At 34.4% G+C, this 15,261-nt stretch overlaps 1 protein-coding gene across 6 annotated transcripts in view; it reads right to left on the reverse strand.

Annotated features, from left to right (window-relative positions):
• The window catches only part of FAM169A (family with sequence similarity 169 member A), an 83,307-nt gene that overhangs the window by 32,842 nt on the left and 35,204 nt on the right, over positions 1–15,261 (reverse strand). For all 6 annotated transcript variants that reach the window (XM_032474269.1, XM_032474263.1, XM_032474260.1 and 3 more), the window contains exons 2-5: positions 6,202–6,336; positions 5,035–5,134; positions 4,643–4,728; positions 2,407–2,578 (exon numbers count right to left, since the gene is read on the reverse strand). In XM_032474269.1, coding sequence (XP_032330160.1) covers positions 2,407–2,578; positions 4,643–4,728; positions 5,035–5,134; positions 6,202–6,336 — 493 coding nt within the window. The remainder of the gene's footprint in view (positions 1–2,406; positions 2,579–4,642; positions 4,729–5,034; positions 5,135–6,201; positions 6,337–15,261) is intronic.

A 15,261-nucleotide genomic window follows, 5' to 3' on the forward strand; every position in this document is an offset into this window, starting at 1 on the left:
ATTATCTAATCATTCTCTGCAAAACAATTTGTATATAAATTTTTAAAATTTCTTATAATCATAAGATTCTAAGTACCAATCCAAAAGCAATTTTTGAGTTATCATTATACTTAATATCAGTACATGATGGATCAAAACACAAGTATATTACACATTTGGAAAACTTATACTGAAAATACATCTCTTAATGAAACTGATGGAGCTTACCTTGGTTTTTTTTTTTTTCCAGTTTATGAGTCTATGAATTAATCCTGCTTACTACCAGAATCAGACAAGGTTCAGCATTAATCTTGTTCTTATTTTTTATTTTTAATGGGTAAGTCTTTATTAACAGTAAAAGGGACCAGAAAATCTTGTTACAGTGATGTTACTCAATATTTTTATACATCAAGGCTATTTCTATGTTCCAACTAAAAACAACCTGTTACTGATTTACTAGGTAATTTAAAAATCATAAATAAGTGATATCATTAAGGTTTTTATTCAACTATAAATGTATTTAATAAGGATTTTATCTTTTTGCTGCTGGTACAGTTTTTTCCTGATATGTACATTAGGAATATTTCTATCACAAAGTGTTTCAGTATTTTTTTGGACGGTTTTTCAAAAATACTTTATGCTTAGTTTTTCTTTGTATAAAAAGTACTTTCGGACTGAATTAGATGGCTATGACTCAAAGGCTAGCATAAGCACGTCTAATTCCATTGTTCTCTGGTAGATGAGAGCCAGAGCTGAGAGCGAGAAAGAACTGAAATAAATAGTAAGGATGTAAGGCAATTAGTAAAGCATGGGAGGTGTTGACAGTGGGAGACAAGTAGCATTGGAAGCTCGGGCATACAAGACTGAGTTAACCACCAGAACAACCAAAAATAGAAGCCAGGTCCCAGAGGAGAGGAGGAGCCCCAAGTACACATAAAACAAAGAGGAGCCCTCTCCTGGAATCAAACACTAACCAGTAATACTGAAAGGGGAACGTTGCTATGCCCTTTACTCACTGTATGTCTTTCATCTACAGAAGCTCTAAATAAAAAAGTATAAACTCATATGGGCTCCGAACGTTGATGTGCTAGTTTCAGGTAGAAAATCCACCTGGAGCCAGTGTGAGCAGCAAAAAGCCTCCAATTCCCATAGGCGTTATCTTGTATAAAATAAAGCATCGGATATTTAACCCATAGACTGGCCTCAAACTTATTAAAACATTTTATTTAATTTTTTTAACATTTTTTAATTGAGTTATAGTTATTAAAACATTTTAAAACCAATAAAGTGATGCCTTTTATGCAATGCAGCACTATGCTTCCATTTAACAAACATTATTATTCTGCCTCTGTATGGTGATATCTTTCTGGAGTTACATAAATTATTGGTTCTATTTCAAATTTACACAGGAATAAAACAGCATATTACAGAATTAAAGTACTTACTAAACAGTAAAACCATTTAAAACTATAGATCACAGGTTTTTTTTACTCTTGAGAAAAAGTGACCTTCCTTTTATTGACTCTATGTACTAATTCTCATCATAAATGTGTACTAATTATGTAATTAAGGTATTAGTCACAAATGTCCTTCAATATAGCAGTGAATCTGGTATGATCTTAGACTGGTTCTGACCAGAAGAGCTTCATTTGAAAGGTTTGAAATGTAAAAAAAGACTGAAAAATAATGTGAAAGGTCTTTTGGTCAAGGTACAGAACAAGGCTGACTTTGTTACATGGTGGTTGTAAGGCGGGGGGTATGCGTGTGCACGGAGTAAGCAGGTTTCCTCTTTCTGGCTCCAGTAGCTCTAGGGAGCTGAATGGACAGGAAAATTGGTAAAGGGAGATGCAGCTGCACTAGTCTTTTAGGAACAGGGTACAGTTGAGTTTCAGGATCAGAAATTCAAACTTTACAAAGGATTAACTATTTCAAAAAAGCTGTTTAGATTCTCTAAACATATTAAAGTACTTTGTTTTTCATGGTAATTAGCAAAGCTGCCTTTAATATGTCAGGCTGAGTCAGCTGCACTGAAAGAAAAAGGCTAGGCATTTGGTCCACAGGTAGACAGGGGATTTAAAAGAAGCCACTAACAGATAGCGGCAGGAATCAAAGTAAAACAAGGACTTCCAAATAAAGGGAAAGACGTCGGAAGGAAAGAAGACAGACAAATCTGAGGCTCAACATACAATTCTCTTTCCACATATGTGGAAAAATCTTCCCCTCTGTGAAAGGTTTATTTTAATTTTCTTTTCAAAAGACTTTCCTAACAATCCTCACTTATATAGAATCACAGTACTCCCAAGAAATACTAAGTAAAATCATCTCAATTTGTACTCTAGAGATTCATTTAAAAGGGGCAGTGACACAGTTGGGGTCCAAAAAGTGAGTTTCCGTAATACATATTTTAAATAACTTTTAAAGACTCACCTGTAGGCTTAACTGAATAAAACCCAATGGCCTCTCCTTTCTTCCACAGAATCTTAGCATAATCAGTACTGCTATGACACAGGAATGGGATCTCATTCCTCTCCATTTCCTGCTTTCTATAAATAATTCGATTCAGAACATAGAGAACCACTCTCTCCCCGAGAGTTCTCACCTACAAAGAGAGTCAGACACCAGGCACAACAGTTACAATACGCAGCAATTCAGAGATGCAGTCTACCTTGCTCCCTGCTTCCATACCTCATACTGACGTTCACAGCACTTTGAATACATTCAAAATGATTTATAAACCATTTTATGATCACAAAATGAGACGAGTCATTCATACCAATAACAATTCATTTCTATAGACACAAATTATGCATGGAATAATGCCTCTCAGCAAATTCTAAAACAGGCAAAACAGGCTTCCAATATACCAAGCCCCAGCATCTCCTCTTTAACACTCGGTGTTTTCTTTCTGCTTCCAGCTGCCCAGATCACAGTCTCTAACTGCTGACCCCACCATCTCTAGTGCTTCAACTCTTTTTCACCCCATTCCAGCCTAAACATTAAAAAAAAGAAAGGAAGGAAGGGGGGACCCTTTGTGTTATCCCCTAAAGACTTTAATAACAATTATCTCATTTGATGAGCAAAGCCATAATTATGCTCTTGGGAAAGGAATCAGTCTCATCTTTTCCAGGTAAAATGTTTATTTATCAATTATGTCTCTGCTGTCTAACTATAAGGAATACCCATCTACCCGCAACACACATACACACATAGCCCTCTGCCAGACCAGATGAGCAATGACAGTGACATCAGGATGTCTGGTGACTTGAGGCAATCAGAGAATGGAAACAGAGCCTCACTTCCTACATGCAGTCCTACAGGGGACCCCGTCACCAACTATCTGACATTGAACAGTGGGGTTTTCTGCACAGACACCTTTCACTGCTGAAAATAAGAGTCTATCCGTGAAATCTATTTTTCTCCCAAGTCTCCTAACAGAAAAACAAGAGTCTTCTTTAAGTAGGTAAAGGGAGAGAAAAAGCATACACAACTCCTCAAAAACCTCCCTGAGAGGGGATCTGTAATACCAAACACCACATGAAATGACAAAGCTCGCTAGCTTACAAGGCAGCCCATGCCTTCCTTGAATGGCTCTGACCAGGATAAAACTCCTCATATTGAGCTGAAATCTCATTCCCAAAGACTATACTTTGATATTCTGGAGCCACAGTCTACAGATATTTGAAGACAGACATGATATTCCTCTAAATTTCATATCAAAGCTAAACACAGGAAAAGACTAATCCAAAACGATCTGGGGTGCTCCTGCCTTTCCAGTCCTCTCCCCTGAAATTACCCAATAGCTGTAACATCTCTCTTCAGGCTGGGCACACAGATATTACAAATATAAGCACTGAAGAGACTGAAAGCTAATGGGGCTTTTCTGCGTAAATGTTAAGGTTTTTATTAGCTTTCTTGCTTACCTTGATTTTATTTCTAATTAACTAAGCCCAGCCTTTTTCATGTGTGCTGCTGTTTTAGTTTGGTCTTCATGCTGTACACATACAGCTAGTTTTTTGAACCCAAGGATCTGACTTCACCTAGTCACTTATTTTCATCGTGTTAGTTCTTTCTCTTTGCTTCCTAAATCTGCCTTTACAGATTAGTTCTCCCATTCAGCACTGTGGCATGCAGAATTGATAAGCATGCCACCTATGTCTTCCTCTAAGTAACTGATAAAATGGTGACTGGGACAGGACAAAAGACTGTTTCACAGCATGCTGTTGAGGACCTCTCTCCCATTCCACTGTTTGAAACAACTGAATAGACTATCCAAAATGGCCCTACTTATAAGCAAGTTTCCTGGTCTCTCCTAGAGATGGAGAACCGAAGCAACCACACCGAGAGAATGAGCTTTCTCCCACCCAAAAGGAAACTCAGCAACTGACGCTGATGTGAGTAACTACCTCTCAGCTAAACCACAGGTACTCATTCTCCGCGCCACCTCGCACCCCCATTCTCAGACACTTTTAGAACCACATAAAACTGAGGAAGCCCAAGCTGAGTGCCGATTTCACAACAACAATGAAACTCTAAGGGCTAATACCACCTGCTAACACTGAAGTGGAGAAGAGCTCAATAACTTCAAAAACTATCACTGTTTATGGGAAACATACCATGAAATAGCCTCATAAGAGACACTTCTAAAATTACACGATCTTGTTACCTGCTTAAGCCCCTCTCTAGAAGGGACAGATGTTTTCACAATATCATCAATAGCCCACCACTGATCAGCAAGGTAAAGGGCCACAGCTAAAAGAGAATACATGATTATTAACAGTTAAGTCTTAAAGTAAACAATATTACTATTTGGTAAGGTTTATACAGATACGCTGAAATATACCTATACTTTACAATACAATGTGGCCCCATTTATACCATTTTTATTTTATTTTACTCACTAAACATTTAATTATAAGCAAATGAGCATTATATTTTCCTAAATTTACAGTTTGAAGAAGGTTTTTTTTTTAATTCCTTCATGTACCTATTTGTAACAAATTTCTAATTGTTTGAAGAAAAATTCGTCAGTGTATAAAGATTAAGCAAAATAGAGACCTGTGAGTGAGTCCTCAGGTGCAAAAAGAGCAAGAATTTTCTGGGTTTGATCTCCACCATAAAGAGGTACAAAGCCTACATTTGACAGGCTAATAGGAATCTGCAATGACAATTGATTAAAGATTAGTGAAGAGTCAGTAAAGAAAATATCAGACAAAAACACCACACTTCTACCAAAATTTTTAACATACATTAACTCTAAATAATTTCATTTCATAGGCGATATTTGCAGTCTCAAAAAAAAAAAGAGTAATTTAGATAGACTTCATTTCTGCAGGAATTTTATTATCTTGCCAAAAAAAAAAAAAAAGAAAGTCTATTTCAATAAATACTCCTGTGCTCTAGCTATGCATCTGAATAGCAACAAAAGCATGATATGATCACTAACATTGTCAAACAACTTTATTATCTGTTATTTAGACTACTTGAGGAGGAAAAACTCCATTTTCTAGTAAAAGATACCAGGACAAATTCATTTTTCCAGTGAGATATATGCAATAGTTTAAAATTTTTCTGCCTTCATTAATCTGACACTAATTCCCTATTTACACACAATATTACAATTCAGGGAATTGTAAAATATTGATGCTGGAAGAAACTTTGAAGAATCCTTTAAAATAAACATCATTTTCCAGAAGAAAACTCCAGAAGAAAAGGCTTAGAGAGGTTAGAGAATTTGTCTATCATCAAATTCACACTAGAATTCTAATAATTTCAAGTCTAATGATCTTTCTATCAAATACATTTCAGCTTACTAACTACAGCTTATTTTAATACTTTGGGAAAAGGAAGATTTGTGATTAAAAAAATGTGTAATTTACTGTTTTGCTTAATTTTTTAATTAAAAAATTTCTAAAACTACAAATTCCAAATCTAAAGTAAATGAGTTAGCTTAAATATGGTAACCAGTCTTAGCAAAACCAGTAAACTACTTAGATATAATTTTAAAGGCACAAGACAAATAATAAGTAATAGCCTATAGTTTGTCTTTTTAAAACTTGATCATGCTTTTTTACCAACTAATCAATATTATCCACTCTACTGAAGTCTTCTGATAAAAATTTCAGAAGTGATTAGCTAACACTTTAAAATGATAATAAAATTATATTGATTTCATGTATAAACTCAATTGAAAAGATTGATAAAAATCACTGCAGAACGCCTTACCGTAATATTGAGAAGAGAAAAACACTCAGGATTTTCAGGGTCTCCACACCTTAGATCTGACATGTAATCTTCAGCAGAATTTTCCAATTCCTCGTGACTGCAATTATCCAGCATATCCACAGGGAATGCCATCCTCTTTAACAAACAACAGGGGACAAAATGTTTCAGAATATGAAATGCTATCTTCTTTAACTCACAGAAAAAACTTTTTATTGTACTAGTTCAGCATTTTATTGTAAGGAGACTTCTTTTTTACTATGCCAAGGTAGACTCCAACTTGAGCCTGCTGATTTAAATGTATGTCAAAAAGAAAACTTTAAAGCACTCATATGTATTAAAAACCAGCAATGAAATAAGAATTAATGCCCACACACATATGGTCAATTAATATGACAAAGGAGGCAAGAATATACAATGGAGAAAAGACAGTCTCTTCAATAAGTGGTGCTGGGAAAACTAGGCAGCTACATGTAGAAGAATGAAATTAGAACATTTTCTCATGCCACTTACAAAAATAAACTCCAGATGGATTAAAGACCTAAATGTAAGAACTAAAACCATAAAACTCCTGGAAGAAAACATAGGCAGAAGACTCTTTGACATAAATCGCAGCAGTATTTTTTGGATCTGTCTCCTAAGACAAAGGAAACAAAAGCAAAAGTAAACAAGTGGGACCTAATTAAATTGAAAGGCTTTTGCCCAGCAAAGGAAACCATCAACAAAATGAAAGGACAACCTACTAGGAGGAAAATATTTGCAAACGATATGACCAATAAAGGGTTAATATGCAAACTATATAAACAGCTCATACAACTTAGTAAAAAAAAAAAAAAAATTAAAATATGGGCAGAAGACCCAAATAGACATTTTTCCAAAGAAGACATACAGATGCCCAAAAGACACATAAAAAGATGCTCAACACAGCTAATCATCAGAGAAATGCAAGTCAAAATCACGAGATATCGCCCCAACACCTGTCAGAATGACTATGATTAAAAAAGACCACAAATAACAAATGTTAGAGAGGATGTGGTGAAAAGGGAACCCTAGTACACTGTTGGAGGGAATGTAAATTTGTGCAGCCACTATGGAAAATAGTATGGATGTTCCTCAAAAAACTGAAAATAGAACTACCATATGACCCAGCAATTCCACTGCTGGGTATATATCTGAAGAAAAACAAAACCACTAATTTAAAAAGATACATCCACTCCAATGTTCATAGCAACATTATTTACAATAGCTAAGATAACGGAAGCAATCCAAGTGTCCATCAACAGATGAAAGGATGAAGAAGACATGGTATACAGGGGAATACTACTCAGCTATAAAAAATAATTTTTTTCTTTTAAAGAATAAAAGAAAAAGAACAACTTGGATGGACCTAGATGGTATGATGCTTAGTGAAGTAAGTTAGAGAAAGACAAATATTGCATGTTATTACTTGTATGTGACATTTAAAAAATAAAACAAATGAATGTAACAAACCAGAAAGAGACTTACCAATACAGAGAACAAACTGGTGGTTACCACTGGGGGAAGAAAAGGGGACGGGGCAAGATAGGGGTAGGGGACTAAGAAGTACAAACTACTACGTATAAAATAAGCTGCAAGGATATATTGTGCAGCACAGAGAAATACAATCATTATTTTATAACTTTAAATGGAGTATAATCTATAAAAATATTGAATCACTATGTTGTACACCTGAAACTAATACTATAAATCCACTATACTTCAATTTTAAAAAACAGGTAATTCCGTAATTGATAAATATTTATACAGGTATAGGATATATACATACACATATAAACACACATACAAACATATCCTCATATACCTGTCAACATAAAAGTCACTGTAAAACAACACAAGGGAACTTTTTAGAAGAACAGAAATGTTCTACAACTAGATTGTGGTGATGGTTGCATTACCCTATAAATTTACTAAAAAAAATCACTGAACTGTACAGTTGGAATGGGTAAAAATTACAGTATGTAAGCTCTACCTCTCATGTGTACAGCTGCTTAAAAAAAGCCAGCACCTTAGAAGTGAAACACTAAAGACTGTTTCACTAAAGTCAAGAAAAATAAGGACTTCACTAATATGTAACATTACACAGATACTTTCCAGTGCAATTAGATAAGAGAAAACCACTCAAGGCATAACAACTGGGGATGGGTGCAAGGGCTGGTGGGAGGGGAAGACTATCTCTACTTCAATTTGCAAACAATATATTTAATTGAAAAACCCAAAAGAATCAATGGAAACACTATTCCAAACAATAAGAAAATGTTGTAAAATGGCAGATTGTAAGACTACATACACAAATCAAGCCCTCACATACCTAATAATAACCAGTAAGAAGAAATAATAAATAGAAAAGATGACCCTGTTTACAACGGCAAAAACACAGACTTAAATTTTAACAACAATAAACGTAAACCTATATAAGGAAAACTATAAAATAGCATGCCTGAAAGAAGCAAAGTGAACAACAGGGAAGAAAAACCACGTTCTTGAAAAGAAAGATTCGGCATCATAAAGGTAGCATTTCCCCCTAAAACAACCTATTAATTTAATGTAATCCTAATGAAAATATCTTTAGGGTTATTTTTCCCGAAGCGCAAGTTGATTATAAAGTTAATTTGGAAAAATAACTAGAAAAATCCTAAAAAGGCACAGCAATGACTGGAGAAAGGTTCTAGCCCTCTAAGGTATGAGAACATGTTATAAAGCTTCTACGATACAAGCATTATAAAGCTTCTCCGTGATCCAGACATACAAATAGACCAATGGAACCAGATACAGAAGTATACCCTAATGCCTATGGAAACTGATACATGATTAAGGAGCTATCTCAAATAGTGGGAGAAAGAGGACTTTTTAATAGGTACTATTGTTTCACTGGTCTGTCTTACAAAATGTTTAAATGAGAAATTAATTTTGCCCATTTTTGAACTTTTTATATATGAAATCAGACAGTATGCCCTCTATAGGTCAATTCCTTTCACTCAGCATCATTTCTGTGAGAAACCTAAGTGGTGCTGCATCTATCATTTAATTTGTCCCCTTTTATTGCTAGGAGTATTCCATCATACACATACACACGTTACCATTCTACTGCTGGTGGGCATCTGGACTGCCAGGAGCATTGCTGCACAAATATTTCAGTGGGTAAACACACTTATCTGTGATGGGTCTGCATACTCACACTTACCAGTCTTACTAAAAGCAAGACAACCAAATACTGTATGTATCTAGATGTAATGCAACAAGAAAATTGGAGCCAAATCTAATGAAGTCATTAGACAAATATGTGAAATGACGTTTAAAGTATGCAGCCAGCCAAATTTAGAATAACTCAGTTTCTTCAATTAATATATGGCACAGAGTTTGAAGAGTGGAAACCAATGTAAATTAAAAGAAACTTAAGAGACATCAATCAGATGCATTGTGAAGATGACCCTGATTTCTGTACTCTTGAAAATACCCATCATAAAAAGATAAGTAAAAAATAAACTTATGATCTATGTCAAATACTGATCTATCGGTTCTTAAAAGAGGTATAAATAAAGTTAGTATATATTATCTTGTATTAGCCAACATAAAAAGTGCAGAGCCCCACTGCTACTATACCTGTCAATAACTTCAATTCTAATTTTTAAAAAAATTTATAAAGGGAAAGGCAGAAGAAAATAAACTGAGAATATAAAAGTTACTTTCTCTAAAGTGATATTCAAAGCTATTTTATCACAACAAAAGTATTAGTAGACAAGGAACTGAAAATCTAAGGGAAATATGAGATAAACACATAAAAGACAAGACTCGTACATGACTCTTTCTAAAAAGTGTATTATATATTTTTCTAAATTTTGAAGATACGGTCATGAGAGGAACTTATTTTTTTTTACCATAATCTGAAATCTTGGTCCCAAGGACTTTAAAACTTGACATACATGTTTGGGAACCTAATTTGTGTATGTAAATTTACACACACACACACACACACACACACACACACACACACACACACACATATATGTATTTTTTTTTAGTCAAATTGATTTTTTTATTTTAAAAAATCAAAACCTAGAAATAGAACATATAAATTCAGTCCATCTGTTAGTAAATATAAATGTTTAAATAAAAGGAGAGAGCAAGAAAAAATTTTGAAACTATTTATGAAAGCAGTATCACAAGATTTCCAGCCAACTTACAAAAAGGAGGGGAAAAGCTGGATTTCAAGAGAGATTAACCAGGATTTAGCTTATCTAAATAAGATGTTATAGTTAGAAAGGGACCATAAAATAAAACAGCAGCTCTACAGTAAAGGAAGCTTATTTGTTAGTGTGGCAAATCTTTATATCTCTATCAAAGTCAATATGCAACAGAAAACTAAGTAAAAACAACATTACGTTTTGTGGTCAAATCTAACAATTGCAACAAAGATTAAAAACACAAAACAAATAGTCAATAGTGGATGAAAGAAGCACAAACAGCTTCTTAATAGCTGTTTTTCCTCTCTTACGTAAGATCTCAGTTGTGCATCCAAGTAAAACATTTGAAGACATTTAATGTACCATACCATTGACTAGATGAAGCCCAGGAAGGGTTACTATCACAGTATTCCCCTTAAACCAACTCAAAAGACTCTAGCTACCAAAACAAGGTATGAATGAAAAATTTAAATTTTTCATTTGCAAACAGTAATCATGATTAAAAAGGATGAAATGTAAATTAATATGTGAAGACTGCTGCCAAAAACTTGGTCCACAAAAGCACAGTTGATTACAATCACACAAAAATATCATATTTTAGACAAAGAATACAAAATGGACATATAAGGAAAAAGAGACTGATAGAACAGCAAGTTTATGGGTGATTTTCTTTCTTTTTCATCTACTATTACTAAATTAACTTTCTTAAAAGATTTTAAATGCTAATGTTATGTTCAAAATGTATTTTCTTCTTTTGTATAGCTAAGGATACCAACAATAAAATGAAAAGGCAACCTACAGAATGGGAGAAAATATTTGCAAATGATGTGACTGACAAGGGACTAATTTTCAAAATACACAAACAGCTCATATACCTTAATATCAAAGAAACAAGCAATCCAATCCAAAAACGGGCAGAAGACCTAAACAAGCAATTCTTCAATGAAGACACACAAATGGCCAATAGGCACATGAAAAAATGCTCAGCATTGCTAATTGTTAAGAGAAATGCAGATCAAAACTACAATGAGATATCACCTCATACCAGCCAGAATGCCCATCACTGAAAAGTCAACAAATGATAAATGCTAGAGAGGACGTGGAGATAAGAGAACCCTCCTATACTGTTGGTGGGAGTGTAGATTGGTGCAGCCACTATGGAGGACAGTATAGAGGTTCCTTAAAAAACTGAGAACAGACTTACCACGTGATCCAGCCATCCCACTCCTGGGCATATATCCAGAGAAAAAATTCAAAAAGACACATGCACCCCAATGCTCATAGCAGCACTATTTACAATAGCCAAGACATGGAAACAACCCAAATGTTCATTAACAGATGACTGGATAAAGAAGATGTGGTACATATATACAATGGAACACTACTCAGCCATAAAAAAGAATAAAATAATGCCATTTGCAGCAATATGGATGGACCTGAAGATTGTCCTTCTAAGTGAAGTGAGCCAGAAAGAGAAAGAAAAATAACATGACATCACTTACATGAAGAATCTAAAAACTAATAACAATAATAATAATGACACAAATGAACTAATTATTATTTTGATTTCTTGAATATGTGTAAGCACATTTGACTGTCCTTTATGACTGGATTACCATATTCTGTTGATTCTTATTTTGTAGTTGGCTTTATTCCTTTGATAACTAAGTAAGTTTAAAAAGCTAAAGATCTAATCTGTTCTTAGAAACAATAATTGGTACATATATGTAAACTAAAAAAAAGTGCAATATACTGTATATATGTATTTGCATGCAATATAAAGTGTATGTGCAAACTGTAATAATTCTACACAATAAAACTGAAAAAAGGAAAAAAAATATTTTCTTCTTTTTTTTGTTGTTTTATTAATGAAAAGAAGGAAATTCTATTAAATAGGCAAACTAGGTCACCTGAATAAAGAACCCAAAGGCACAGCCCAGAATCAGAGAACTTCAGGGTAGTAAGTAGTCTTAGAAGTCTTGCATTCTCATCCAATGCTTTTTACAGAGTGGTGTACGGGTCCACTCTAAGTTCATAGCAGGATGAGACTGAACACAGACCAGGTTCCCCTCCCTAAGTCACGGATTTTTCCTTTCCAGGCATTAATTAAACTTCAATAACTTGCATACCACCATCAACATTTTTTCCAGTGTATCAAGTGCCTCTAACACTACTTAACTACTGTTTTTCTCAATTCATTTTTTCTTCTCCTCCCCTTTCTTAATTTGGTAAAATAAACATATAAAATGTACAATTTTAACCATTTCTAAGTTCACAATTCAGTGGCAGTTAAGTACATTCACACTGTTAAAAATCATCACCACTCTCCAGGTCCAGAAGTTTTTCATCAACCCAGAGAAACTATGTACTGATTAAATAATAATTCCCCAGTCCTTTTCCCTCCAGCCTCTGGTAACCACTATCCTACTTTCTGTCTCGATAAATTAGTCTATCTAGGAGCCTAATAAGTGGAATCATACGGTAATCATCCTTTTGCGTCTGGCTTACTTCATTTAGCATAATGAAAGGTTCACCCATGTTGTAGCATGCATCAGAATCTCAACTTACTTTTTTAGAAACATTTTATTCACCTTACACTATAAAACCTATGAAACCACCAACTTGATATATTAGATCATACAAAGTTTTATTGTAACTTAAATGTTCACCTGAATACCAGTTAAAAACATCTCCTAAATCACTGACAATACGTCAGCATACTCCAGAAAACACTGCACTGTGTATGTATGGGGCTGCTTACCAGAAAACTGCTGCAGAGCAAAGGCAAGAATTATTAAACCAATTAAAGCATAAAAAGAGAAATTCATTATCCTTCATTCTTAAACCTTTTTAGATTACGGTTTTTAAATAGAAAAATAATCACTTCTGGGCTTATTTCTATTATTAGTCAAAGATTATTCCTTTATTTATGTTTTTACACACACAAAATGAAACAGTCCTGTTTTCCTGAAATCCAATCATTTAAATACTCTGAAATTTGCATCAAGAACATTATTGGAGGGAAAAAAAAAAAAAAACCTCACTTGGTAAGTTGGGATTTCTTTTTTAACAGCTATCTTTTATTAAGTGCCAGAATATGTCAGAACTGTGCTAAAAGCACACCATTCACTCTCATTCAAGCTTTACAGCAAAGATATGTGGTGGCCCAATTAATATTCTTATTTTACAGGAAAGCAAACCACCTTGGAGAGGTTCATCATTTCCCTAAAGTCACACAGAGAATGAGTGGCAAACCCCAGACCTAGACATGGATCTGACACCCAAGCCCTTCCTCATAGAACACTGGGTACTGTGTCACATTTGAGGACCCTTAAGAGCATGTCTTACAGTGAAAAACTTTAGCCTTGGACCTCCAGAAATCTGGCAATTTCCAGATACATCCTACTTGATTTTAATATTGTTGATCTCAAGCATTCTTTTAACCTTTTCTTGAGATTTGGAAGCATTAACTGAGTAAGTCCTTAAATCCAAAACTGGCTTAAAAATGAATGTATTTCTTCTTCACTACAGAAGGAATTATTTCAGTGTTCTCTCTCATCTCACCTCCAAGGCATCTCCCAACGAAGTTAAAAGTTGTGAATTCTGCACCAGTCAGAATGCCATCATTCAAAAGTCCACAAATGACAAATGCTGGAGAGGCTGTAGAGAAAAGGGAACCCTCCTACACTGCTGATAGGAATGCAGTTTGGTGCAGCCACTGTGGAAAACAGTATGGAGATTCCTCAAAAGACTAGGAATAGACTTACCATATGACCCAGTAATCCCAATCCTGGTCATATATCCAGAAAGAATCCTACCTCAAAAAGACACCTGCACCCCAATGTTCATAGCAGCACTATTTAATAGCAAAGACATGGAAACAGCCTAAATGTCCATCGACAGATGCCTGGATAAGGAAGATGTGGCATATTTATACAATGGAATACTATTCAGCCATAAAAAATGACAACATAATGCCATTTGCAGCAACATCGATGTCCCTGGAGAATGTCATTCTAAGTGAAATAAGCCAGAAAGAGAAAGAAAAATACCATATGAGATCACTCATATGTGGAATCTTAAAAAAAAAAGAAAAAGAAAAAGACAAATGAACATAAATACAAAACAGAAACAGACTCATAGACATAGAATACAAATTTGTGGTTGCCAGAGAGGAAGGGGGTGGGAAGGGACAGACTGGGAGTTCAAAATTTATAGATACTGACAGGTATACATAGAATAGACAAACAAGATTATACCATATAGCACAGGGAAATATATACAAGATCTTGTGGTAGCTCATGGTGAAAAAGTATGCACCAATGAATATATATATGTTCATGTGTAACTGAAAAATTGTGCTCTACACTGGAAATGGGCATAACATTGTAAACTGACTGTAACTCAATAAAATAAATTTTTTTAAAAAGTTGTGAATTCTGAATACAGTTTAAAAACTATAGCATCATAGTTTTTAATATGAAAAAATAGAAAATATTTCCCTAATTCCAAAGCCCCACACACACATACCCCTTCTAAAATCTTTTTTGTGTTTTCGTAGCTGTTCTTAAATCCATTACTTTTATTACTAGTCACTCTCACTGCTCAATTTTATTGGCTAAATAATCACCTATTTATTAGTATTTAAAGAAGATGAAAGAACGAGAAATTATTATTAAATCAGTAATAGCAGCAGGCAACACTTACTGAGGAGTGACCACATACCAGATTTTAAAGAGACTGTTACATTTAATATACAATAAGGTACTTCTATCAGCCCCATTTTATAGATGAAGAAATGGAGCTTTAGAGATTAAAAGACCTGATCAATGTCATACCA

Source organism: Camelus ferus, chromosome 3 (assembly GCF_009834535.1).
Source record: "Camelus ferus isolate YT-003-E chromosome 3, BCGSAC_Cfer_1.0, whole genome shotgun sequence".
Lineage (NCBI taxonomy): Eukaryota > Metazoa > Chordata > Mammalia > Artiodactyla > Camelidae > Camelus > Camelus ferus.